The sequence below is a fragment of the Arabidopsis thaliana genome, chromosome 4 (assembly GCF_000001735.4).
Source record: "Arabidopsis thaliana chromosome 4, partial sequence".
Taxonomy (NCBI): domain Eukaryota; kingdom Viridiplantae; phylum Streptophyta; class Magnoliopsida; order Brassicales; family Brassicaceae; genus Arabidopsis; species Arabidopsis thaliana.
Window position 1 is genome coordinate 17,947,782 of NC_003075.7, and position 23,550 is coordinate 17,971,331.

The window sequence follows — 23,550 nt, forward strand, 5'->3', positions numbered from 1 at the left end:
AATTCATTTGTTTCTGTAAAATATATATATTTGCTGTAAACAACGATTGTGATTCTGGTTTCTGGATACTTATAAAGCTTTTAGAAGGAAAAAAAATTCAAATAAATTGTAAAAAAAATATATGTAAATGATATTTATCCTTTTAATATTTTTGAGCATTATGGCTCAGATTTATATGGAAATAATTAGTTAGAGAGAACTTTAATTAGTGGAAATTCTCAAACGATTATATTCTATACATAAATCGTGTGCATTAATAACCTGACTTCAAAGTTCAAAGTCTTAACACTTGCCATAAATGTTTCGATAGTAATATCAATTTTATATTAGGAGAAAAACTAAAAACTATGTTAAATCTGTGTCAGAATTATAATAATCCCTTTATCTTACCATACATTTAGTTGACTCACATTTTTACTTCATCACCCAACTGTTCTCAGAGTTTTACTGAAATTTCTCATCATCTCTAATCACTGCATTGTAGATTCTCAGTCACATGACATCATCTCCGATGGGAAAACACGGCGGGTCAAAGACTAGAACCACCGTTTGTTTATCAGATGGTGTTATCTTTCTCGCCGGAGCTTTCATGTCTCTTACCCTCGTCTGGTCTTACTTCTCTATCTTTTCACCTTCTTTCACTTTCACCTTCACCGGTTTACGTCACGGCTGCGAATCGGTTCAATGTTCCGGTTTAAACATGCAATTAGACCCTCCCGAGCCCGGTTTTTACGACGATCCGGATCTAAGCTACTCGATCGAGAAATCAATCACAAACTGGGACGAGAAACGGCACGAATGGTTTAAATCACACCCTTCATTCAAACCCGGTTCAGAAAACCGGATCTTAATGGTAACCGGTTCACAATCCTCGCCGTGTAAAAACCCAATCGGAGACCATTTGTTACTCCTCCGATGTTTCAAAAACAAAGTCGATTACGCTAGAATCCATGGTCACGACATCTTCTACAGCAATTCTCTTCTTCATCCGAAGATGAATTCGTATTGGGCGAAACTTCCGGTGGTTAAAGCTGCGATGCTTGCTCACCCATTTATGGATTGAAGCTTTAGGTAATTTTCTCAAACACATTTATGGATTGAAGCTTTAGGTAATGAATGAGCTGAATTTGCATATAAAAAATCGATACTTTCATTTTCCAGAACAAACCAAGATTTAGCATAAATGTTCAAAATTGAAACTTTGATTCCTAACTTCTTGGAATGATTCATATTGAGCTAGATTTAGATCTGTATGATTGATATGATGGGTTTGGTTTGTTTATGAGTAGAGAGAAAATGGGTGATGAGGCAGAGATCAAGGAACATTTAAAGCCACAAGCTTCATCTGAAACAATAGACAAGAAACATAATGTGAAAGGGAAGAGGTTATGGCAGAAAGTCAAGTATCAATTGGTGGAGTTTCATTCATTGCCTGCTTATTTAAGAGACAATGAGTACATCATTGGTCATTACCGATCCGAATGGCCGATCAAACAGATTCTTCTCAGCATCTTTACCATTCATAATGAGACTTTGAATGTTTGGACGTAAGTGTTGAATCATGTTTCTTGATGTATCCTTGTTTAAAGTTCAAGAAACCTTGAGTGTGTTTGTGTGTGTGTGTTCTTTGGGATTTGCAGGCATTTGATTGGGTTTTTCCTGTTTTTGGCACTCACTATATACACTGCAACGAAAGTACCGAGTGTCGTGGATCTTCATTCGCTTCAACACCGTTTACCCGATTTGTTGAGGAAAACAGATCTCCACAAACTTCATTCTGAGCTCATGTCTCGCCTTCCTTCTAGTCCATCTAGTTGGCATGTGATGGACCTTCTTTATAACTGTTTGCCTGAAAGATTTTCTCATGGCAACTACACTGACATGTGTGTTCTGGTAAGAAAAGACTCAATCTTTCTCTCTATTCCTGCAGATTACTGTTTCAAAATGTGGCCAAGTTCATGTCTTTGTAATTGCATTGCAGCATTCTGTGAGGGAAGATCTTGCAAACTTGATAGCTCCTTTGATCTTCAGGCCAATTACTCGATGGCCGTTTTATGCATTTCTAGGTGGTGCTATATTCTGTCTATTAGCAAGCAGCACGTGCCACCTCCTCTCATGTCACTCCGAGCGAGTCTCCTACATAATGCTTAGGCTTGATTACGCCGGCATCGCAGCTCTAATAGCGACTTCCTTCTACCCTCCGGTTTATTACTCCTTCATGTGTGATCCTTTCTTCTGCAACCTCTACTTAGGATTCATAACCATCTTAGGAATCGCCACTGTGCTTGTTTCTCTCCTCCCGGTTTTCCAAAGCCTGGAGTTTCGGGTGGTGAGGGCGTCTCTGTTCTTTGGAATGGGATTCTCTGGCTTAGCTCCGATTCTTCACAAGCTGATCATCTTTTGGGACCAACCTGAAGCCCTTCACATGACAGGTTATGAGATTTTGATGGGTTTGCTTTATGGGTTAGGAGCTGTGGTTTATGCAACTAGGATCCCAGAGAGATGGATGCCGGGTAAATTCGATATAGCAGGACATAGCCATCAGTTGTTTCATGTTCTGGTTGTTGCTGGTGCGTTAACGCACTATAGAGCTGGGCTATGAGAGATATTGAAGGATGTTGAAGATGAAGATTGAAGATTAGATGGAATCTTTGATGTTTTAAATCTTGTTTGTAGTAGCTTCATATAAAAGTTGGATTATGTAAAGTCTTATCTGTAATCAAACGTTTAATTGTTTCTTTTATTCAACAAAGGATTCATATTGTTAATCTGCATATTACTGGTTAAAGAAGCTGAAGGATTCATATTTTTAGATGATTCCAGTCTTGATTGCAGCATTCAAAGTATCATAATCTAGTGTCAACCTCATATAAGCCTCCTTGTGAACCTGACACAAGCCTAACTGGTTCCATCGCAGAGGATACTTTGGTTCTGATCTTCTTCTTGAAGATTTCCCCTGACTAGTTGGTATACATTTCGAATGATCCATAAGTGTTGATAAACTACAAGTACACAAGTAACTACTCAAGGGAAATTCACTTGCAGGTTAGTCAAGTGAACGTTTTTTCAAAGTATCAGAGAATCATAAAGAAGACAAAGGCTCTAGTTTGAGTCTGGAAATTGTTAATGATGATGGTACTAAGTTCTGGTGGAGTTTGCATGTAAGACAAAGCATTGCAGACTGAGGTTACAGCAGGAAGTGCATCTGGGTTCAATGGTTGATGTGTAAGTTGCTGTAAGGACGTGTCTCAAGGATATCACAACGGTTTGTTGAGATGAGACAGAGTTAAAGATAACTAGTAGTGGTTAAGAATACAGTGTTAATTATTGTTTTCAATATATGAGAGGAGGAGCTTCCCTACTATTTTTATTTTTTTAGCCAATGAGAGAGCTCCACTTCATACCCCACTTTTACCAATCGCTAGATTTCACAGCCACTCTCACCCATGTCGCGTTGAGCGCGTGTCCACAAAAATCATTCTTTTTTTGATCCACGCACCTCATTCTCAAAAACCCACCGCGTGTCTTATTTTTTTTTGTTTTCTTCTCTAAACCAAAGTAAACCGAACCGAGATCAATTTGAATTTCAAAACCAATGTAAACCCATCGCTGTGAAAACAAAAAGCTCGGCCACTGTAACAACAAAAATGGAGACGACACAACTTGGAAAAGAAATCAACTCGAAATAGCCAAGAGAATGTTCGAAAACCCTCTCAAATCCGATGCTTCCTTTGATTCCAACCTCCAAAAGCCCATCTGCTCAAATCTTCATTTCGAGGACGAGGACTCGAGGAGTATTACAAGGTACCTCTATAGAATCAATGGCTTCCATGGTTTTTGAAACTTTACTTCTAATAAACACCATTGTAATGTCTTGTTGTGAAATTGTGTAAGGAACAAAGGATAGTGAAAGCTGAAGAGTGGGCAGAGTTTTTTTTTGACTAAGTGGCCTCTGTTTTTGATTCTTCAGTGGTCAATTTTGTGATGGGATTTGATTGAAATTGGAGAATGATTTCATGAAATCTCTTCGGGCTGAGGTTGATTCATGACTCTTTCATTTTTCTAGTGTCTCATTGATGATAGACATAAGAAGCACTCAGATGTTGGTTTTTGTTTTCCATACTTAAGGCCATAGAGAGTGGTGAATTGGAGGCAATCAAGCCTTTGCCTTGGTACCCTAAGAATCTTCACTTTTCTAGTGTCTCATTGATGATAGACATAAGAAGCACCATTGCTGAATCATATCTGTTTGGCACAGTTCTAGTTGACCATCCATAAGTGGATTATTCATGCTGCTGCTTAAGCCATTTTTTCCATATCTGCTGACAACTATAGAGGCTTTAGTCACATGCTTTTAGGTTTGTAGCTAGGAACCATCTGGAATCAAGTACTTGCTAGAAATAATGTTGTTGATCCTCTGCTGCAGCGAGAGAGATGCAGCGCGTAGCAGCTTTAAACGTGTTAGGAAGGTCTGTGAATAGTCTAAAATCTACATCAAATGAGTGAAGGGAAATGGGCAGCGTAAGTGTTGTTAGTACTTGTCACTTGGCTTTATTAGATTGTCTTGAATCATCTTGGTCTCTGTTAGACTGATCAGTAGAAACATCTTGGTGTCTATTTCCAGAACACATGTGGTGAATGCGGAGAAAGGGCAGTCAGTAATGAGGCAGAAAGGAGCATTATCCAAGATATTGTTACAGCAGTGATTGTGAGTCGAAGAGAAGATATATATTTGACAGGTATCCATATTTTGTTCTAGCCTAAGAAGGATTCATAATCTGGAAATCATACTATTAGTAGTTTATTTTGGAGAGATGCCCCCACGAGTTAGGAGATTTCAATAGATTAGATTAGATTCCTCCAAAGGTGTTGTTGTTCAACGACGTCACTTGGGCTTAAGATCCCCATTGCATTGTATCTATCTGCTTACATCTGTACTTGAGACTCAGCCTAATACTATTACCAAGTCCAGTGCATTTTATGATATCCCCCTTTTTTTAATATAGATATGAAGAGATGAGATTTTTAAATTGCTACAAAAGAGAGAGTCTACAATTTCGCAATTATCAACATAATTATAGAGAGAGAGGCTTAAGAGAGGAGCATTGTTTGGATGTTTGATTAATGATGATGATATGACTACAACAACAACAACAACAAAAAAAAAAGTATGTGTGTATACGTGGACGATTATTATTAGGTTGTTGACTTCAGCTGTTTCCGTTTAGTTATTAAAGAGCTCCGTGATGTCATCCAATTTCTTTATTATATACTATACACACTTTCTTATTTATTTATCTAAACTCATTTGCTGTACAATTTTTTAAGAAAACTCCCATTACCTAGTTTTTATCTTGTTAAAAGACTTATCCCAACGTAATTTCAAAATTAGGATTGTGGTTAATGGATGCACATATCTCACAAAGATTTGAAATACGATTTTTATGAAGCATTATTTCAAGTAAATTCATTTGATTTGTTTTACTTATTAAGAGATTCCTTACTACTCCGGACTAATTCGATAAAAGGAACATCCATATATGTATAATACATATTTCTGGATCTTTAATAATGAGACTAAGATTAAAAAATTATTATTTATAGATCTTTGGTATTAATATTTAATAATGAAACTAAGATTCTGACAGGTTGCTGATGTCATATGGAGAAAGATTCGGACAGATCCATCATTGATCTCATCAACTCACACCCTTAATTATGCAAAAATAATAGTTTGAGAGACCACTGCTTTTGTGCAAGGCACGTAAACGAGATTGTCAATAAAAAGGAAGATTGGATATACAATTAGTAACCTCTAAAATCAACTATTGATCCTTTTCTATACTCGCATGCTCTTAAGTCTTATACACTCTCCTCAGATTAACATCCCATTTAGATCAAGTCTCTATAAATGGTAAATATCACATTTAGATTCACTTTATAAAGCAAAAGCATTAACGAATCCCTCTTCTTAATTATGGAAACATATAGTATACTGCAAGTAGCTAGCTAGGTAGGCAGTAGCCACCTCTTATATAAGAATCTTTAGTTTATTATTATATATCTGCCTTTTATATATTGAACTAAAAAAGCTAACACGTACGGTAATCATCTGCGTACTAATTTATGGTAAATTATAAATTTATCGAAAAAAAAAAAAGAATGTTTAGTTACAAACTGTTTTCGACCCAAAGGAATCAAGTATATTTAAAAAAAGAGAAGAAAGAACTAATCAAGTAAATTATGTGAAGTTTTTGGAATCGAAAATAAAGAAGTGTGGGTCATGTCCCTACAAAAGCAACATTTTGCTACTAATCTTCTAACATTAATTAGAATAACACGTATGATGAGTAAGGTTGATAATGATGCTGCTGAACCATTATTTCTGAGGATGCGGAGAATCGATGAGAAGCTTGGCATTTGAGGGGCTTTGGCTTCCAGTAACTCTCAAGAGTCATCACACTAGTTATTTTGACTTTGATAACGCACACTAATAAGTGACCTCTCTCTCTCTCTCTTCTTTTCTTATCTACAGTACTTTTTTTTGGTTTACCATCTGCCTTTCTGTCATTGGCTTCTTCAGAAACAATTTCTAAATTTGCAATAAAGAGTGTTTGAAACTTGAGAAGTGAAGTAAAATAACGACTAAGGAGGGGATGCATGCTTATACCATTATGACATGTTCCTTTTGGAATCTTTCATGGAATCACCCTTGATTAGTGATTATATATGTATTTTTTTTAAAGTATTATCGTGAAGCCCTAGCTTTCGTTGCCTTTATAACCTATAGTAGGAAATAAAAAATGAATATATAGTAAGTACATCGACTCGAGTGCTTCTGATACAATCAATATAAACCACCCAACCCTCGGAGATTCAGAACTTTGGATTTTTGATTATATAAAATTTGAATAGTTAATTAGTATTTATGGTGGGACCTTTTAAAAAGATTCTGCACGCTCACAACCAAAGATTCCCTCCATCTTCTTCTTCTTCTCTGGATCCAGTTGTTGATGATTCTTCAAGAAAACAAACAAGGATCATCCTCTCTTACTTGCTTCATCTCTCTCTCTCTCTACACATTACATATTCTCTCTGTCTTTTACATTTTTTTGTGTGTATATATTGTTCTTGTTATCTTTGATATATAATATTTGTAACTGGCCGATATATGTAATGGATTAGATAGATTCAGATGAGGTCGGCTCCAAATCCATCCATCAAACATTTATAAAAAAAACAAGCTATGGGGTTTGACCTTGTGGGCAATTGGGTTTTTATTTTAGCTGCTGACTTATCCCATTTTGGCAGCTCTTCTGTTTGACATAATATAATAAAAAGGGAGGGAGTCGTTGGCGTTTGATATTGAACAACCAAGGAAGGAGAGCCTATCAAACCACATGCTTGCATCATCTCTTTTAGCCAACTCTGCCTCATAATTACTTTCTATAGGAGGCCAAGCTTTCCTTCTTCTTTCTCTATTTGTCTGATCAGTTTGGTTCATCAAATCCCTTTTCTCCCATGGAAGAAAGCAACAACTCGGCCGTTGTGGATTTTCCTGACAACTTTATGGACCAGCTCTTGTGGGAGGAGTGCTGGGAAGAAGAGGCAACGCAGCATGACCAGGCATTATCATCACCATCAGGGCTGAAGGAGAGGGTGGCTTGCGCCATGGGGCACCTGCAAGAGGTGATGGGAGAGAGGGAGTTGCTGATCCAGCTGTGGGTGCCTGTTGAGACAAGGAGCGGCCGAGTGCTGAGCACGGAGGAGCAGCCTTACTCTATCAACACCTTCTCCCAGAGCCAGAGCCTGGCCCTCTACCGAGACGCCTCAGCTGGCTACAGCTTCGCAGCAGAAGTTGGGTCGGAGCAGCTGGTGGGGCTGCCTGGGCGTGTGTTCCTGAGGAGAATGCCTGAGTGGACCCCAGACGTTCGGTTTTTCAGGAAGGAGGAGTACCCTCGCATTGGATACGCCCGCAGGTACCAGGTTCGAGCCACCCTCGCCCTCCCACTCTTCCAAGGAACGTCCGGGAACTGCGTGGCCGTGATGGAGATGGTCACCACTCACCGCAACTTGGAGTATGCCTCCCAACTCAGCACCATCTGCCATGCCCTTGAGGTCATTTTTGAATCTTAACCTAACTCTTACTCTTGGTTGATGATTAATAACGTAAATAAGATTACATTGATGAAAAGAAAAAAAAAAAGATTACATTGATGAATAAAGTCAGCCTGATTGAGTCTTTATAATTCCCATGTAAGAAATGGTAAAAATATACTTACCTGGCAATATTCTTGTCACTGCACTGTTGGAACACTGCTCAGCATTGACTAGTTCCCATGTCTTTGCATTATTATTATTAGTTATTTGGTTGACGTAAGCAACCTTTGAAGAGCTTCAATGGTTAACATCCGTTACTTTATATAAACACTAAATATATTACTCACAATCGGAATTTCTCTCTCGCAGGCCTTTGATCTCAGGACTTCACAAACCTCCATCGTTCCAGCCTCTCTCAAGGTCACCTCTTCTTCTTCTTCTTCTTCAAGAACAGAGGTGGCCTCTATTCTCCAAGGCATCTGCAGTTCACACGGACTCCCTCTAGCCGTCACGTGGGGTCACCAAGACTCCTCATCCTGCCTTTCGGCTCTAATATCGGCCTCTTACGCCGCTGACCACGGCAGCCGCTGCTTCCTGGCCGCCTGCTCAGAGCACCATCTACTCGGGGGCGAAGGAATCGCTGGAAGAGCTTTTGCTACCAAGAAACAGTGTTTCGCAACAGATGTTGCCATCTTCAGCAAGTGGAGCTACCCTCTCTCCCACTACGCCAAGATGTTCGACCTCCACGCTGCTCTTGCCGTCCCTATCCTGACAAGAGGCAACCGCACCGTCCAATTTGTTCTCGAGCTCTTCTTCCCGAGAGACTGTCTTGACATCCAAACTCATAGTCTGACCCTCGCCTCCCAACTCAAGCTACGCTTCCAGAGCTCACCACATCTGATGGTAGACGACAACCAAATTGCAGAGGAAGTGAGAGACGCAGCCACACCACCCCTGACACAAGAGGATCCCAAGGGCAAACAAGTGTCGTTTTCCTTTTCTTCTGCTTCCTCTCTCGAGAACCGAAAACGCAAGACAAAGGCTGAAAAGGATATCACTTTGGACACTCTCCGACAACACTTTGCTGGCAGCCTAAAGGACGCCGCTAAAAACATTGGTGGTGCGTCAGAGTTTTTATAAAATTTGAATTGATATTTACATATTATGATGATGATGATGATCATGATGGCATTACATATTGCAGTATGTCCGACGACCTTGAAGAGGATATGCAGACAAAACGGAATCTCAAGGTGGCCATCGAGGAAGATCAAGAAAGTTGGACATTCTCTTCGAAAACTGCAGGTGGTGATGGACTCTGTTGAAGGAGTTCAAGGCTCTCTCCATCTCGCCTCCTTCTACTCAAGTTTCCCTCAACTACAATCTTCTTCTTCTTCTTCTTTTCCTTTCATTAACCCAACCCAAACTGTCCATGTGCCTCCAAAGTCACCACCTTCGTCATCTGGCAGCCAGAGCTCGTCAGGTTCAAGCACTTGTTGCTCCTCCGAAGAGCAACAACTTGGTGGCTTCCAAAAACCAGCTCTCAGTCATCCACAACTGCTTACTCTAAGCAGCATGCACGAGGACCAAAGGCCTGTTCGTGTGACCTCATCCCTACCCCCACTGCCATCCGCAACTACTCCAAGGAAAGCAAAGGACGGGATGAAAGTGAAGGCTATGTTTGGAGATTCGATGCTGAGAATGAGCCTGCTTCCACACTCTCGTCTCACAGACCTCAGAAGAGAGATCGCAAAGCGGTTTGGGATGGATGATGTTTTGAGAAGTAACTTCAGTCTCAAGTATCTAGACGATGATCAAGAATGGGTTCTCTTGACGTGCGATGCTGATCTTGAGGAGTGCATACAAGTCTACAAGTCCTCCTCTCTTAAAGAAACTATCAGAATATTGGTTCACCATCCTCTTTCTCGTCCTTCCTTTGGTTCTTAACTATATCCTAAAACCTTTTGGCTAATTCCACCATCGTCACCACATCTATTTATTTTGGCTTGGTTTGTATATCTTTTTAACATATGCAACATACTTGTTTGATCTAAATGTATTCGTTAGTTGTTGACTTCTTGTGATCCCATCTTTTCCCCCTTCAAAAACTATATAAGATACTAGCTTTCATTGAGGCTATTATGATTTTGTAAGAAACATTATCTATAATAATCTACAGTTGCATTGCATCTTCAGTTTCTTTTCTGTTTTTGTTCTTTAGCTATAAACTCTTTAATTTTTCATGTTTTTCCTAAACCTTTTTTACTCGAGTTAAGAAAGTGTACCAACATGCCATACTTTGGGCCATGGGCCTATCACTTAACTTTCATACAAAGGACATCCAGTGATCACTATTTGAGTTTTTGACATTGTGTGATACATTTGAAGGAAAGGAGTAATGTTTAAGGTTGAGTTAACATGTAAGAGAGTCTGTGGAGTTACTCAGTTCAGTAGGGAAGAGGAAGCTTCGTCTGTCTGCTGCTGCTCGATGTCCAAGTTCAGCTGCGGCGGGCCAGCTAAACTCAGTATGACCTGAAATTCACAACAAGTGCCTAATCAATCACCCATCTTACTGTCATATAAGTAGATGCTAGCAGATAAATCCAGCTTAACTTACAGGTAAGAAAACGAGCCCATGCAAGAAGCCGATTATAACCAAAGCCAAGTACATTTGGAAGTAATACACCTGTATGCACCAATACATATCCATTTGAATCAACTCAAACAAGAGGACCAAGAACTGCTCAAGGCATCGGATTTGGGTATCCTTACCACAAATATCTCAGATCTTGCAAAGCAAAGCACGATCACTCCAACAAGTTTTGTGAGTGTGATCCCACTGTCCCCAACAACATATTTTCATTATCAAGTCCCACAAATATGACCACTAAACCAGTTAGACAAACGCCTTTGCATACCAAAAAAAAAAAAATTGCTATGGAGAAAATAAAAGTGTAGCAACTAGCAAGTGATCGCAAGTTTCATCACCTGAAAACTGAAGCTCCCATGGTTTCCAGTGCCTCCCTCGCTCTATGTTCTCTGTCCCCACTACTCATCTGCATTTGAAGCAGTGCAGGAAATAAACATATTATTTTTCAGAACAGATCCATGCAAGGTCGAAAGGAAACATGGCTTGTTCTGCATCCTTATATCCACTTAACCAATAAGTAGTTGACAATTGTGAGGAAGGCTGTTCTGCTACTACATGGCTACAGATTGTAGTGCCAATATATGCAGTATAGTGTTCGGGGTAAGGTTGCAAAGGGGCATGGCTTGTTCTTACCAGGAAAGCATGTGATATGTGCACGCAGAATTCTACAGCAATCCCGATTGACATTATCAAATTCACAACAGAAACTGCATTGAGTTGGATGCCTAGAATCACCATCATACCCTGCTCAAACACATCAAGGATGATTATCCTTTACTACAACTTATAACATCCATAACGGCATGAACCAAAATGCAAATCGGTACAATATTCTATGGATCATTTTCAATATAACATAGTACCATGAGATCCACGAGTATCATCACTAACACAAGGACAATGATGGCTGAACTCCAGGCACTGAAATTGGCAAGTTAGTAAAAGAAACCAACATCAAGACATCTCCAAATTCTAAAATTTTGCTTAATCTATAGAGAGATAACTGACCTGGAAGTGATTAACCAGCAAACAATAAATATAGCACCTGCCAAAGCAATATAAGAATGTAAAGAGTTGTCTTTTGGTAAAATCTCTAGCAAAAACTCAAAATTTGATAGATGGGAAGCAAACCGATTGCTATAGCAAGGTTTGTCAAAGCTACTGTCCAGATATTCAGATATTGCTCAAAGAAAATGTAGAAGACAGAATATGGAAAGATGTCAATCTGCATAACAAAAAACACAAGGGTTATTATATAGGAGGCTGAGCAGAAAAAAAAGACATATGGCGGACCATCCTCCTTCTAGCAAAGCCAGCTAATCTATACTTCTATAAATAAAGAATTCATCACCAGGTTCAAACCTTCAAGGAATTGGATATTCTTGAACTGAACTCCCGAGCAGCTCGCAGTGCATTAACATAGTCACCCTAAGGAAATTTTCTCACTTGGTGAGTTTTTCTTTTTAATAATTCGCTTGCCAGAAACAATAATGTCATACTTGTGTGTTAAGTGGAGTGTGGTATGTACGGAACTCCGATGCCTGTATAACACCACTCTCATACCCTGAAAGAAAAAAACAAGCGTCCAAGAAGATGTTCAGACCAAAAGTAAATTAAAGAAATGAGGTAGTGCAAATAGATTTTCTTATTAAGGAAATTCTAGAGTACCTTTTAAATCCACGCTATTCGTATAAGCCCCGTGACCACCCTTTGCACAGTCAGCCGATGGCAAAGCATTTAGAAACCAGGGTAGTTTCTCCCTGAATTGAGCTGTAGATGGACGATCCTGAACCAAATCTGAGTGTCGAAAGCACTGCAATGGTTTACAGACTTAGATCTATTCTAAATATTGTTGAGAAAGAAAGAGAGAGACACTTACTGTGGTACAGTCTTTACAGATCCCATCTAAACTGCATATATCTTCCTCAGCCGTGCAGCAAGGTGGCTGTAACTTGACAATTTAAGTTAGAAACTGAAACACTAGTTTGCATTTTGAACAGCTGGTTTTTGATTAAAGGCAATAAAGTAGCTTATGAACCATTATAATATCTTTTGGGATGAAGAGAGAAACTATATCAGTTAAAGCGAAATAGAAACAGAAAACTCAAAGTAGTTTCCACAATAATCTCTATAAGATAAGACTGACCTGGTCATCTGGAGGACAATAACTGCCATTAGTGAACTTCCGACAACAGCCAAAAGCCTCTGGTGATAGCCATACAAGAAAGTCATCGAGCCAAGAAGCAGCTGGTTTGGCAATGTAACTTGTATCTGAAGCCTGTGACGCTCTTGATATCTGGTGGAAGGTGGGGAAAACAAAGAATTTTAAGGACAAAACCCTTCTGGGTGGATCTTTACCGAAGATGCATTAAACTTATAAGAATTCATATGATGATTTTAGTAGGATAAATCACACCAATTACTGATTAAAATGAAAATCGTTTCAAACAGGAGCAATCTCCGCTATACATTCATTATTATTACCTCATTTAAAAGGGAATTCGAATTGCATTGGCTGATAGAGCACAACTGATTTGTATGCCTTGATTCCGAGCTGCCAAAATAATCCATTTCAGTGCAGGAAAACTGCTAGATAATAAATTGTACCAGAGAGAGTGCTTTTCTGTGTGTGTATCAGATAGAGAACCTATAATTGTAATTCTTGACAACAAAATACAAAGGCGGCCCCACTCTGAGGTACTCTGAGAGACTGTCAAAATAGTCCTGTCAAATAAAATTCCAATCGTGATCGAGGGAAATGAGCAAGAGATGAACACAAGGAGAACAACATAAAGGAGAAGTCAAAAATGGAATACACTAAACTTGAAGGTAGGAGTCTCGAGGAAGAACAATTTTCTGCTCCAAGCCAGTTTCAAGCCTTGGGCTGATGGCCTTAATGAATAAAAACACAGGAATTTAAGCAGACAAATAAAAATACCAACTCGTAATTACAAAAACAATTGATATAGTTCTTCCACATTCTGAACTTTTTTTGATGATATAGTTATATTGTAGTGCTAAAGAAGTGTTAAAGCGGAAAAACAAATAGTATATAACTTTATATACAGTGAAAAGAAAATAATGAGCAAAACGAAGTCAGAACTTACAATGCTTGCCAGTGCAAAAGCGAAGAATACAGCGACAACAACCATTTTTACACCCCAAAGTCCAAGAACGGGTGCATGAACCTCCTGTGGAACACCAAGACTAAAAATCAACAAGATTGCGGACTGTAATTACATGTTTGTGTGTCTGTGACTGTATTGCACATATCATATGTGTATTAATAAGAAAGAGAGGTTGTCCCAGTTTTGAGAAAATCATAACACCTTCATGTATCTCTCAAGAAACCCAGGTTCCCTTCCACCTATAAACGCACAAAACCCTGCCTAAGTAGCTGAAGGAAATGATACAGTTAAAAAGACGCTAATTCTAAACATTTCCTGTAGTCAGTAGTAACCTTCAACAGATTCTCGAGATGATGAAGGAACTTTTATGCAAGGGAAACAATCAATCCTATTATCCGCAGATCTTTTGCAGTCAAAAACTATTAGCGCAACAAAAGCGGTGATTTGCAGAAAGAAGTCCAGCATAATAGCCAATGCTGCACAAGTTAAAAAACAGTGTCATAGACTCGCAACTAATGTACACAGAGAGCACTAAATATTTACAAACCTGCAAACATGGAGAAGATACGACATGCTGGCATTGGAACAAAAGCTCCAACAGCAAAAGCCAAGACCTCGGATAAACTTGCCAATGTTATGGATGGACCTACTTCAACAAGTGCAGAGCTAATTCGTTGCTCTAAAGAAACCTCACGAGGTTGTCTCTTTACAGCATGAACCAGTATGCACATATTATCTACTCCCACCTGTTCGCGTATGGAAAAACCATTAGTATATCCATCAACATATATACCAAATTTCCACTGTTCCTACTACGGAGACTGAAAACGAACTTACAGCCAGGACTAGGAAAGGAATGACTTCCATTATGATCAATGTGGATTTAACTCCAAGGGCACTGAAAACTCCAACAGATCCAAGTACAGAAAGCAAGACAAGCACAACCCCCGAAAGACCGAGCAAAACCTAGAAGTCATGATATTGATAAGTATATTGCGTAATATAATTGAACATCCACAATACTTTCGTATTCCCAGTCCTAGATAGTTGAACGTGAATATTTAGCTTCAAAAATTATATACACTCATGGTAGACGGATTAGGGGAAAAAAAAGGAGTATCACCCTGACAAAGTTATAGGCATTATAATCATTTCAGTTGGGAACAGCGAGCATAAGTAATTCCTAGCATATCATAAGATTCCCATTATTCAATACTTTGCTTCTCCAAACTCTAAAAGAATACTCACGTGATTGAATACAACTGAAATGCCTATAAAGGAACAATGAAGTTGAGAGGAAGATCAAGGCGCACATACCTTTGATGAAATGTAAAAGGTATAGAACTGCGGAGCATCTCCAAGTGTGACCGAAATGTAAACAAACATAACCAAATAGCTTGCCTGGTTAAGGGAAACAAAAACAGATCACTGGCATGAAAATCTTCGCAGGACATATTACCAAAGAAATCTGGGTAGGAATGGAAAGAGATAGCTCTCAAAGATATATCTTATCGTACAGCTATTGTTATAACATCAGCAGTACTTTCTCTTTTCAGCTCTTCCTCTATTGAGCTTTCGGATGAAAATGACAGACTCAAATTCTTGGATCGCACCATAGGTAGCAGCTCCTCCTGGAAAGTCCAAGTAAATGCTAATTAAGAACCGTATCCCTTTTTGAGAAATTGGAAATATAAACTTAAGCTCTGGAGAAAAGAAAATGACAATTTTGAAACAGGGAAAACCTTTGCTAATTGAATGAACGATTTTTCCCATGCTACTGCCCTTGCGTTTTCGTTGCTTGAATCACCAATGACGTTGTTGACTGGATATGTTACAACAAACGCAGTAGCCTGAAATAACGTTCGTTTTACGTCAGAATAACAATCAAAGGGTACTGAGCAGCCAAGTTCTGAAACCATTACCTCTGAGTAATTATTCCCCGAGAATCCTCCCAACACTGCACTAGGATCAACAGGCGCCTGAAAAGCGCTCAAACACGTCTCTGATGAAGTGTAATGCTGGAGGGTGAAGAGAGAGGGTATCAGTAAACAGTATTCAATCACTAATCAAGAGGGCATACATTCAACAATGTAATTACGAAGTGAATGACCCAAATCCCCATCGTTGATGAAAAATTAGCTATGTGTAAGATACTGAACAAAAAATAAACCTGGAAACAGTACTCAGCATGCTCAACTCCTCCATAATCATCAAAAGTTCCAGAGTCCATCTTGAAATACTGAAAATGTTATCCAAAAAGAGATGTCAGTAGAGAAGCGATTCCATGTGCAAGATGAATTTTTATGTTCAAGAATTTGAGATAACACATGGAAGTACTCTGTGTATCTAAACCAGGAGGAGTTACACAACATATTAAAACCATTGAAAATTTCACGAGATCAGAAATTATCAACCTGCAGAATACTCTGAGTGGCGCAATCCTCTCCCAAAGGCTTCAAACATATGTCGGGCAAAGAGACCTCTGAACCTGAATAATTTCCACGAATTTGATCAACCTGTCATATTTGGTGGAAACAAAATCAATAGAAACAGAAGAAATAAACGGATGATACTGGAATAACCTGATGTATTAGATCAGTAGTTATTGATTAGAAGCATTTTTTTAGAATACCTTCTGTTGTATGTCAAAAAGCAAAAGAATATTTTCATCTGTTACAATACTAGGCGCCCTGCCACTTTTGGGATCAGGAACAGTGGCCAAGATAAGCTGCCACAGAAGGAAATCGTGAACAAAGATTATATATACGGTTAATAATAAACTGGAATATAGACAGACGAAGCAAAACATAGAAACTACCTGCTCGATTCTGTAGAATGGCGAAAGGTGGGTATCAAAGAACTTTTTCTCTTCTGCTGCTTTGCTTTCAGGACCAACCCACAACTACAACATGTAGAAATTCACATGAACAATCATACCAGTATTTGCAGTTGCTTTTCTGCTGAATGATTTGTACAATTATGGTCCTGGCAAAGTTAATACATACCTTTTCTGGTCGTGTTTCCACCTTGAAATTATAGAGACCTGAACAGAGTGCAAGAACAATAGCTACTGACATGAAGAGAACAAGAGATGGATTTCTAGCAATCCATGACCCATATGATCTGAGGCAAACAATTGGAAACAATTACGAATTTCATCTCATCTAATTGTAGAGATAACTTGCGAGTAAGATACAGACAACGAAACAAAATCCTGGAGATTCACCTGTAAAATTTTGCCATATATCTCTGAACAGGAGAGAGTTGAGCATGTCTTTGCACCTAAGAATTAGAAGTCAATTGATCAATTAGTTCTTTCCTCCAAACAGATTAAATCTTCAAGGATAGTCCAGCATTTATGTGGGTATATAAATGTATTTTATGTTATATATACATACACATAAGAACTACAATTTCTAGCCAATACATTGATATACCTTGACACCAAGTATGTTTTCCTTCATTTCACTATTAATTCCATCTTCTTCCACAGGATGCAATAGTGGCTTTGAGCTATCAAGAGGCTGTGTCGTATTTCTTCTTCGATTTAAACCAGCCCATCCGAAGAAGCAAGACACCAGCAAGACGTATACAAGTGCCATTGATAACTCAATGCATCTAACCTGAAAATACAAATCAATATAATCAAATCCAAGATCATACCAACTCAATAATGTTTTCAAGCAACAATGGGATAATTCATAACTCACACCTTAAGAGGACCGATTCTAATTGAGCAAGAATCTTCATCATGGGGCGGCAGGGGTTCGGGACTTGAGCAAGCTGGTGAGGAAGGGCAATCACCACAAGAGCATCCAAGGGATGTGTCACCACATGAATAAACAGATACATTCATTGGTACCATCGCAGATGACTCAGGGATGCTTGATTTGAAGTTGATCGCATATGGTGAACCAGGAAAGCCAGATGGTGCTTTCTGACCAATAAACGTAAACCATTCTGGAAAAGCAGAAGTAAAGATGAAACATGGAACTTTTGAAACAAGATAAAGCGTGTATGGAACGCCTTAGAACAAAACTGCAGAGCACCTCTGAAGTTTTTAGCACCACCGCCAACAAAGTTAATTGCACGTGTGTTCATTGTTCCAAATTTCACCTCTTTACAGGACTCGTAAAGGCCTTCTCCAAACGTATCAGTTATGTGATAGTCTATACCATCCACTGTCAAATTTCCACTCACCTAGAATAAATCCCAACTAGCTAGTGTTGTTAACCATATAAATGGGTGTCAAGTAACCAACAAAAGCTGAAAAAAATGGAAGCTAACCTCAGCAACAGAAGTGACGTTGATGAAAAGAGACTGATTTGGAGAACAGGAGAGCTCGCAGAACAAATTTAAGAAGTTCCGTAAGCATGCAGGACAACCCACAAGAAAAGGGACAGCCTAAAAGAGATTGCATTGACAACGAATTAGTAAAAATGGCCTGCTCTGATAATAGCAAAAACAAGAGAATAAGAAAAAGGTCATACCTGTTGAACTTGAGACCTCAAAGTGTCAAACTGAGTCTCTGTACAACAGACATTGCCACTTATGGTTGGGCAAAGGCTTTGGATTTTGGCAGAAAACAGTTCATCAGGCTGCAGAAAGGAATGTCAGATTGACTCAGACATGCAGAAGTAATTGGAAAAGTAATGGTCTTACTCCATGATCTGAAAAGTTGTCTACCTGAATGGAAGGGGAGGCATAAGGACAGTTAAGGACTTTTCCATCGCTGCGGTGTCCGCAAATGTCATACATAGCGCAATACTCTTTTGAATGTCTATTATTACTGAGCAGCAGTACAGATTACCGAAAGAGAGATGAATAAGAGATTGAGAAAAAAGGAAGGCCATATGTCTCGGTCACTAAAATGCAAATTACCTTGGTTCTGAGTGGGTCAGGTTTGCGGTGAGTAAAAGTGAGAAAGTAAAGAGCTGCAACATGACAATCATTCCCAATTATACGATAATAGCATCGATAGAAGTCAGAGGCGGAAATCGTTCAATAAAAGCAAAGGCCTAATAAGAAGAAGCACACAAAGTATATGCAATTTGCATAACGAAAAAACCCAGAAAGAAAACATAACAAGTTTTTTTTTAAAAAGGAAAATTTGGCAAGAAACGCTAGGACAAGACAGAAAATGAAGAGGATTGCCTGTAAGAGGAGAAGCTTGGTAGGAATCGCCATGTTTTGTCTGAAGAGCAATTAAGCAAGCAGTTGGGGTTTATTTAATCTTGGCGTAGTAGTTAGTTGCAGAGAGATTGGATTGTTGACTAAAATTGAATTGGAGAGTAAAGTAAGGAGAGTCGGGAGACACGAGGCAAGAGGAGGACGGTGATGATGAGTCAGTACCAGTAACATCTGCTTGCCGTTTTAAATGCTAACAATTGCAATGCATGCCGTTTTTACGTTTTCTTTTACCATCAAAGTTAGATGAAAAAAAAGGCATCTCTTTTGTCTTGTTTGTTTTTTCTCATCATCCTCTCATGGGTCGTCCATTGCAGACGTGAGCTCGTCTGATCAAATCCTCCTTGGCTTCTCTTCGTTTTCTCCAATCCATTTCTTTGTTTATACCAAACTTCATGTCATTAGGTCCTCCGATCATTCTTCGAATCGGTTTTTGTGTGGCGGATCCAGTTTAATCATCATCAATTCATCATCATCATCATCACTGGTCGCAGCTGAATTCGATTCTTTGATTGGGCTTGTGGGATGGGAACTTGTTCCTGATGGATATATTAAAGTCTTACCATCTCCTAGCTGCTGCTTACTCGGCTCCTGCGTGGGCAAGCTTTATGGCCGGTGCTTTTTTGGTTCTCACCCTCTCCCTTTCCTTGTTTCTTGTCTTCGATCACCTTTCTACTTACAAGAACCCTGAGGTTTTCTCTCTCTCTCTCTTTCTATTCCCTCTACTTTGGCTTTTATATCCTTGCTTACCTTAACTACTATCTTCTCTCTCAGGAGCAAAAGTTTTTGATTGGAGTCATCCTCATGGTCCCTTGCTATTCTATTGAATCGGTCAGTTACTTTTTTCTTAAGCAAATCAGGAGGTTTTGATGATACGTATTTTGGGTTGAAGATTTTAGGAACCTAAAAAAATTGACTTTTTTATCGCCAAAGTGTAGAAGAAGCCTGTATCATACTCATAATAATACAGTCATGTTCAGCGTTGATAATCTCATCGAATATTTACTTGTATTGTGCTCGTCAACGGATCGTCAACTGAATGTGTTTCCCTAAGATATCTGTTCCTAATTGTGTTTGTTTGTAACAGTTTGCATCACTTGTTAAACCATCCATCAGTGTTGACTGTGGGATTCTTCGAGACTGCTATGAATCCTTTGCCATGTACTGTTTTGGTAGATACCTTGTTGCCTGCATTGGTATGACCATTTTCACTCTTTTTTATGTCTAATATTGATTAGGTTCCGCATCTTGTAGTTCTACCTGTGAAACAAGGATAATCGCACAAACTTACTTTCTCTTTCCCTTGCTCTTTGTTCTAAATTGACTTGTTTACCAGGTGGGGAAGAAAGGACTATCGAGTTTATGGAAAGACAAGGGCGTAAGAGCTTTAAGACGCCACTCTTAGATCACAAGGATGAAAAGGGAATCATCAAACATCCTTTTCCTATGAATTTATTCTTAAAACCGTGGAGGCTCAGTCCCTGGTTTTATCAAGTTGTTAAGTTTGGTATTGTTCAATATGTATGTTTCTCACAAATGCCTCCTGTTTCTCTTGCTCCAAAACTCTTTTCTTTGAAGTGGAAGTTAACTATTTCTCTCCTTTTGCAGATGATAATAAAGTCTTTAACTGCCCTCACAGCTCTGATTCTTGAAGCCTTCGGTGTGTACTGTGAAGGAGAGTTTAAATGGGGATGTGGGTACGTTGAGACAATTTTGACAAGAACAGTGCTAACATACAGATTGACCTTAAGAAACGAAAATCAGTTTCATCTATGATGGACTGTGATCAAGATAGCAGCATCTTACCATTGTTTTCTTTTTTGTAGGTACCCTTATTTGGCAGTTGTTCTAAATTTTAGTCAGTCATGGGCATTATACTGTCTGGTTCAGTTCTATGGTGCAACGAAAGATGAGCTTGCACACATCCAACCACTGGCTAAATTTCTAACATTTAAGTCGATTGTGTTTCTCACTTGGTGGCAAGGTGTTGCCATTGCTCTCCTCTCTTCCCTCGGCTTGTTCAAAAGTTCAATTGCACAAAGCTTGCAGTTGAAGACTAGCGTGCAAGATTTCATCATTTGCATAGAGGTAAATGTCTTCTGTTGTTACCAATTCCTGCAAAAGGTTAAACATTATGTGTGATCTTTGTTTACGAGTGCAAAACTTTTTCTTCATTGCTTCCTATTAACAAGCAGTCTATGGAGTCGTCTGTTTTCCTTTCTTTAAATAAATTAAAGCTCTTAACACTTGTGCTGGTCCAGTGCAGATGGGTATTGCTTCCGTTGTTCACCTGTATGTATTCCCAGCAAAGCCTTATGGTCTAATGGGAGACCGCTTTACTGGATCCGTTTCAGTTCTTGGTGACTATGCATCTGTTGACTGTCCTATTGATCCAGATGAGATTAGGGACAGTGAGAGACCAACAAAAGTCCGTCTACCACATCCTGACGTTGATATCAGAAGTGGTATGACCATCAAAGAAAGTATGCGAGATGTTTTCGTTGGTGGTGGTGAATACGTGAGTCTTCTAATTCTTTCATACAAATAAATGATCATTGGATTAAGAGCTTCTGATCACAAAGAGGCTAAATGTTGTAGATTGTTAAAGACGTGAGATTCACAGTGACTCAAGCGGTGGAGCCTATGGAGAAGAGCATCACAAAGTTCAATGAGAAACTGCACAAGATCTCCCAGAACATTAAGAAACACGACAAGGAAAAGAGAAGAGTGAAGGACGATAGTTGCATGTCATCATCACCCAGTCGGAGAGTGATTCGAGGGATTGATGATCCGCTTCTAAATGGGAGTTTTAGCGATAGTGGAGTTACAAGAACCAAAAAGCACAGGCGTAAATCGGGATACACTAGCGCAGAGAGCGGGGGAGAGAGCAGTAGTGATCAAGCTTATGGTGGATTTGAAGTCAGGGGCCGCAGATGGATCACCAAAGATTAACAAAATATTGATCTACAAGTTTGTTCCACATTTTTCTCCTCAAAGCGCAGTTGTTTGCGAGAAGAGGATGATCACGTAGAAGCCGTTAAATATTGAACATCTGTGTACAGATTTGAAGATACATATAACATAAATGAGCATGATTTCTTATTACAGGAGTAAATCTTCATGTTTTCTCTAACAAACAGAGGTGATAATAAACAGGCTAATCCAAGTTTGGCAATTGCAAGAATGCCAATGGGAGAGAAATAGGAATTGATAACAAAAGAGTTCAAGGAAAGACATTCCAAAAGCTGAATACATTGATTGCCAATCAGATGAGGGGTCGGAGTTCCCCAGTGAGCAAAGCAAACTTGCGGTGCTGTGACAAGACAGAAGCAACTCTGCTCAACTGAAACTTCTCTGCCAAACCATCTCCTTCCTGTTGCTTTGCTGAATGGAAAACGTTCTGCAACATCTGCAGAGGATCTCCATGACTCACCACCAGAATTGCACACCTAGGGGATATGAAGAAAAAACATACTTAAGCTTTCAGTTGGATGCAGAAGAAATGGGTGTTAGAGGATTGTTTACCTTTGATATTCAGCTTCCATGGATTTCATGGCAGTGGCAAGTCGGGAAACAACATCATCAGCACTTTCACCTCCTTCTGGTCCCATAAAAGGATCTTTTTCATCAAGAGCCCATATCTCTGGGTACTGGGGCAACCAGAAAAGATGGAACTTGAGAACACATGTCATTTGGCCGTTTCCGTCATAGGTAAGTTAATGAGAAAGTACCTTGTCATGGGACTTGAGTTCAAATGTAGGTCCAAAATAGCGTTCGCGCAGATCTTCCATCATCTGCTCAGCAAGAAACAACCTTTGAATTACGGATAAACATAGGTTTGAGCAAATGTAGAAATATGTGGGATGCATAAAAGAGCATCCTTTAGGGACACGTATGTCTACCTTGCATTGAGGAGCATCAAAGGGGAGATTGAGGACCTTAGCAACAACCCTAGCGGTGTGAGTGGTTCTGGAGAAGGGGGAGTAGCAAATGCGAACCTTGTCCAGTTCTATGTTACTTTCCTTGAGTTGCTGAATGTTGATCATGAAAAGGTTGAGTGTTTTTTTTCTATTTGGGGGGTAGGGTAGGCAAATAAAGAGATGAAAGCAAACCAAACCTGGAGGAACGATTCGCCGGCGAGACGAGCCTGAGCGACACCATCAGGGGCTAACTGGTACTCGGGGAGGACACCATTTTCCTACAATTGCCAGCAGCAGAGAATTTTATGTATAGGCGATTAAGGAGACGAATAGATGATGAAGAAGAAAAGAGGACCAAACCATGGAAGAGACGACGAGGCCTCTCTCGTTGGGAATGCTCTTGCCGTGGCGGAGGACCCAGTACCTGTTGGTGTTCCCTACTGACGACGAATCCATCTCTTTCTCTCTGTTTTTCCCCTAAACCCACCAATGTCAAAATTCCCACTTTACCTCTCTATACATTTCATTTACTCTATCTATCTGAGGTTTGATATTTATACGGTCG

At 39.4% G+C, this 23,550-nt stretch overlaps 7 protein-coding genes and 1 non-coding gene across 15 annotated transcripts; 6 read left to right on the top strand and 2 right to left on the bottom strand.

The window, feature by feature from the left end:
- Positions 1–651: 651 nt before the first annotated feature.
- AT4G38310 (Galactosyl transferase GMA12/MNN10 family protein) lies at positions 652–1,063 on the top strand (the record flags this gene model as incomplete). The annotated part of the gene is made up of 1 exon (NM_119993.2): positions 652–1,063. The coding sequence occupies exon 1, from the start codon at positions 701–703 to the stop codon at positions 1,061–1,063; it is 363 nt and encodes a 120-aa protein (NP_195544.1). The 5' UTR covers positions 652–700.
- HHP5 (heptahelical protein 5) lies at positions 911–2,741 on the top strand. The gene is made up of 4 exons (NM_119994.2): positions 911–1,071; positions 1,290–1,547; positions 1,641–1,893; positions 1,982–2,741. Exons 2-4 carry the CDS (start codon positions 1,297–1,299, stop codon positions 2,600–2,602), a joined length of 1,125 nt encoding a protein of 374 aa, NP_195545.1. The 5' UTR covers positions 911–1,071; positions 1,290–1,296; the 3' UTR covers positions 2,603–2,741.
- Positions 2,742–3,073: 332 nt separating this feature from the next.
- On the top strand, positions 3,074–3,229 carry AT4G03485. The gene has a single exon (NR_144059.1). It is a non-coding gene; the product is annotated as an uncharacterized misc_RNA (transcript).
- A 313-nt stretch (positions 3,230–3,542) lies between these two features.
- AT4G38330 (hemolysin-III integral membrane-like protein) lies at positions 3,543–5,192 on the top strand. 5 transcript variants are annotated; one of them, NM_001342488.1, is made up of 5 exons: positions 3,620–3,804; positions 3,971–4,037; positions 4,427–4,521; positions 4,625–4,739; positions 5,007–5,192. In NM_001342488.1, the coding sequence occupies exons 3-5, from the start codon at positions 4,513–4,515 to the stop codon at positions 5,018–5,020; spliced, it is 138 nt and encodes a 45-aa protein (NP_001328687.1). In that variant the 5' UTR covers positions 3,620–3,804; positions 3,971–4,037; positions 4,427–4,512; the 3' UTR covers positions 5,021–5,192. The 5 variants fall into 5 exon arrangements, with proteins under 5 accessions (NP_195546.1, NP_001328686.1, NP_001328687.1 ...); NM_119995.3 differs by lacking the exon at positions 5,007–5,192 and having other exon boundaries at positions 3,543–3,804; positions 4,625–4,982; NM_001342487.1 differs by lacking the exon at positions 5,007–5,192 and having other exon boundaries at positions 3,555–3,804; positions 3,895–4,037; positions 4,625–4,982.
- Positions 5,193–6,928: 1,736 nt separating this feature from the next.
- On the top strand, positions 6,929–10,282 carry AT4G38340 (Plant regulator RWP-RK family protein; the record flags this gene model as incomplete). 2 transcript variants are annotated; one of them, NM_119996.2, is made up of 4 exons in its annotated part: positions 6,929–7,114; positions 7,495–8,118; positions 8,470–9,220; positions 9,305–10,282. In NM_119996.2, 4 exons carry the CDS (start codon positions 6,929–6,931, stop codon positions 10,045–10,047), a joined length of 2,304 nt encoding a protein of 767 aa, NP_195547.1. In that variant the 3' UTR covers positions 10,048–10,282. The 2 variants fall into 2 exon arrangements, with proteins under 2 accessions (NP_195547.1, NP_001329471.1); NM_001342491.1 differs by lacking the exon at positions 6,929–7,114 and having other exon boundaries at positions 7,329–8,118.
- A 32-nt stretch (positions 10,283–10,314) lies between these two features.
- Positions 10,315–19,181, bottom strand: AT4G38350 (Patched family protein). Of its 2 annotated transcripts, NM_119997.7 has the most exons (39): positions 19,033–19,181; positions 18,760–18,812; positions 18,565–18,667; positions 18,369–18,476; positions 18,166–18,282; positions 17,928–18,078; positions 17,591–17,838; positions 17,316–17,501; positions 17,105–17,160; positions 16,884–17,001; positions 16,697–16,780; positions 16,511–16,606; positions 16,293–16,394; positions 16,049–16,117; positions 15,801–15,896; positions 15,621–15,728; positions 15,396–15,509; positions 15,196–15,279; positions 14,716–14,844; positions 14,426–14,624; positions 14,211–14,354; positions 14,080–14,117; positions 13,858–13,941; positions 13,574–13,642; positions 13,398–13,474; positions 13,235–13,304; positions 12,897–13,046; positions 12,630–12,695; positions 12,419–12,563; positions 12,250–12,314; positions 12,113–12,178; positions 11,882–11,975; positions 11,759–11,795; positions 11,614–11,671; positions 11,384–11,494; positions 11,089–11,156; positions 10,873–10,939; positions 10,718–10,786; positions 10,315–10,632 (listed from the first exon to the last, which is right to left on the bottom strand). In NM_119997.7, the coding sequence occupies exons 1-39, from the start codon at positions 19,063–19,065 to the stop codon at positions 10,543–10,545; spliced, it is 3,822 nt and encodes a 1,273-aa protein (NP_195548.6). In that variant the 5' UTR covers positions 19,066–19,181; the 3' UTR covers positions 10,315–10,542. The 2 variants fall into 2 exon arrangements, with proteins under 2 accessions (NP_195548.6, NP_001190953.1); NM_001204024.1 differs by having other exon boundaries at positions 10,396–10,632; positions 15,621–15,896.
- An 87-nt stretch (positions 19,182–19,268) lies between these two features.
- LAZ1 (organic solute transporter ostalpha protein (DUF300)) lies at positions 19,269–22,177 on the top strand. 2 transcript variants are annotated; one of them, NM_119998.2, is made up of 8 exons: positions 19,269–19,757; positions 19,840–19,896; positions 20,153–20,261; positions 20,402–20,586; positions 20,674–20,762; positions 20,892–21,153; positions 21,327–21,583; positions 21,664–22,177. In NM_119998.2, the coding sequence occupies exons 1-7, from the start codon at positions 19,608–19,610 to the stop codon at positions 21,387–21,389; spliced, it is 915 nt and encodes a 304-aa protein (NP_568039.1). In that variant the 5' UTR covers positions 19,269–19,607; the 3' UTR covers positions 21,390–21,583; positions 21,664–22,177. The 2 variants fall into 2 exon arrangements, with proteins under 2 accessions (NP_568039.1, NP_974706.1); NM_202977.1 differs by having other exon boundaries at positions 19,326–19,757; positions 21,332–21,583.
- Positions 22,126–23,514, bottom strand: AT4G38370 (Phosphoglycerate mutase family protein). The gene is made up of 6 exons (NM_119999.3): positions 23,346–23,514; positions 23,183–23,263; positions 22,968–23,096; positions 22,797–22,859; positions 22,591–22,715; positions 22,126–22,514 (listed from the first exon to the last, which is right to left on the bottom strand). The coding sequence occupies exons 1-6, from the start codon at positions 23,439–23,441 to the stop codon at positions 22,331–22,333; spliced, it is 678 nt and encodes a 225-aa protein (NP_568040.1). The 5' UTR covers positions 23,442–23,514; the 3' UTR covers positions 22,126–22,330.
- Between the last annotated feature and the right edge of the window lie 36 nt (positions 23,515–23,550).

Coding starts and splice junctions, on each gene's coding strand:
- HHP5 (NM_119994.2), top strand. CDS start 1,297: ATGGGTGATGAGGCAGAGATCAAGGAACATTTAAAGCCACAAGCTTCA. Junction 1,548..1,640: donor GAGACTTTGAATGTTTGGAC/GTAAGTGTTGAA, acceptor TGGGATTTGCAG/GCATTTGATTGGGTTTTTCC. Junction 1,894..1,981: donor ACACTGACATGTGTGTTCTG/GTAAGAAAAGAC, acceptor ATTGCATTGCAG/CATTCTGTGAGGGAAGATCT.
- AT4G38350 (NM_001204024.1), bottom strand. CDS start 19,065: ATGGCGATTCCTACCAAGCTTCTCCTCTTACAG. Junction 16,781..16,883: donor TGGAAACACGACCAGAAAAG/GTATGTATTAAC, acceptor TACATGTTGTAG/TTGTGGGTTGGTCCTGAAAG. Junction 12,179..12,249: donor ACACTCCACTTAACACACAA/GTATGACATTAT, acceptor AAATTTCCTTAG/GGTGACTATGTTAATGCACT.
- LAZ1 (NM_202977.1), top strand. CDS start 19,608: ATGGATATATTAAAGTCTTACCATCTCCTAGCTGCTGCTTACTCGGCT. Junction 20,587..20,673: donor AGTTTGGTATTGTTCAATAT/GTATGTTTCTCA, acceptor CTCCTTTTGCAG/ATGATAATAAAGTCTTTAAC. Junction 21,584..21,663: donor TCGTTGGTGGTGGTGAATAC/GTGAGTCTTCTA, acceptor TAAATGTTGTAG/ATTGTTAAAGACGTGAGATT.
- AT4G38370 (NM_119999.3), bottom strand. CDS start 23,441: ATGGATTCGTCGTCAGTAGGGAACACCAACAGGTACTGGGTCCTCCGC. Junction 23,264..23,345: donor GCCTCGTCGTCTCTTCCATG/GTTTGGTCCTCT, acceptor TGGCAATTGTAG/GAAAATGGTGTCCTCCCCGA. Junction 23,097..23,182: donor CCGGCGAATCGTTCCTCCAG/GTTTGGTTTGCT, acceptor ATCAACATTCAG/CAACTCAAGGAAAGTAACAT.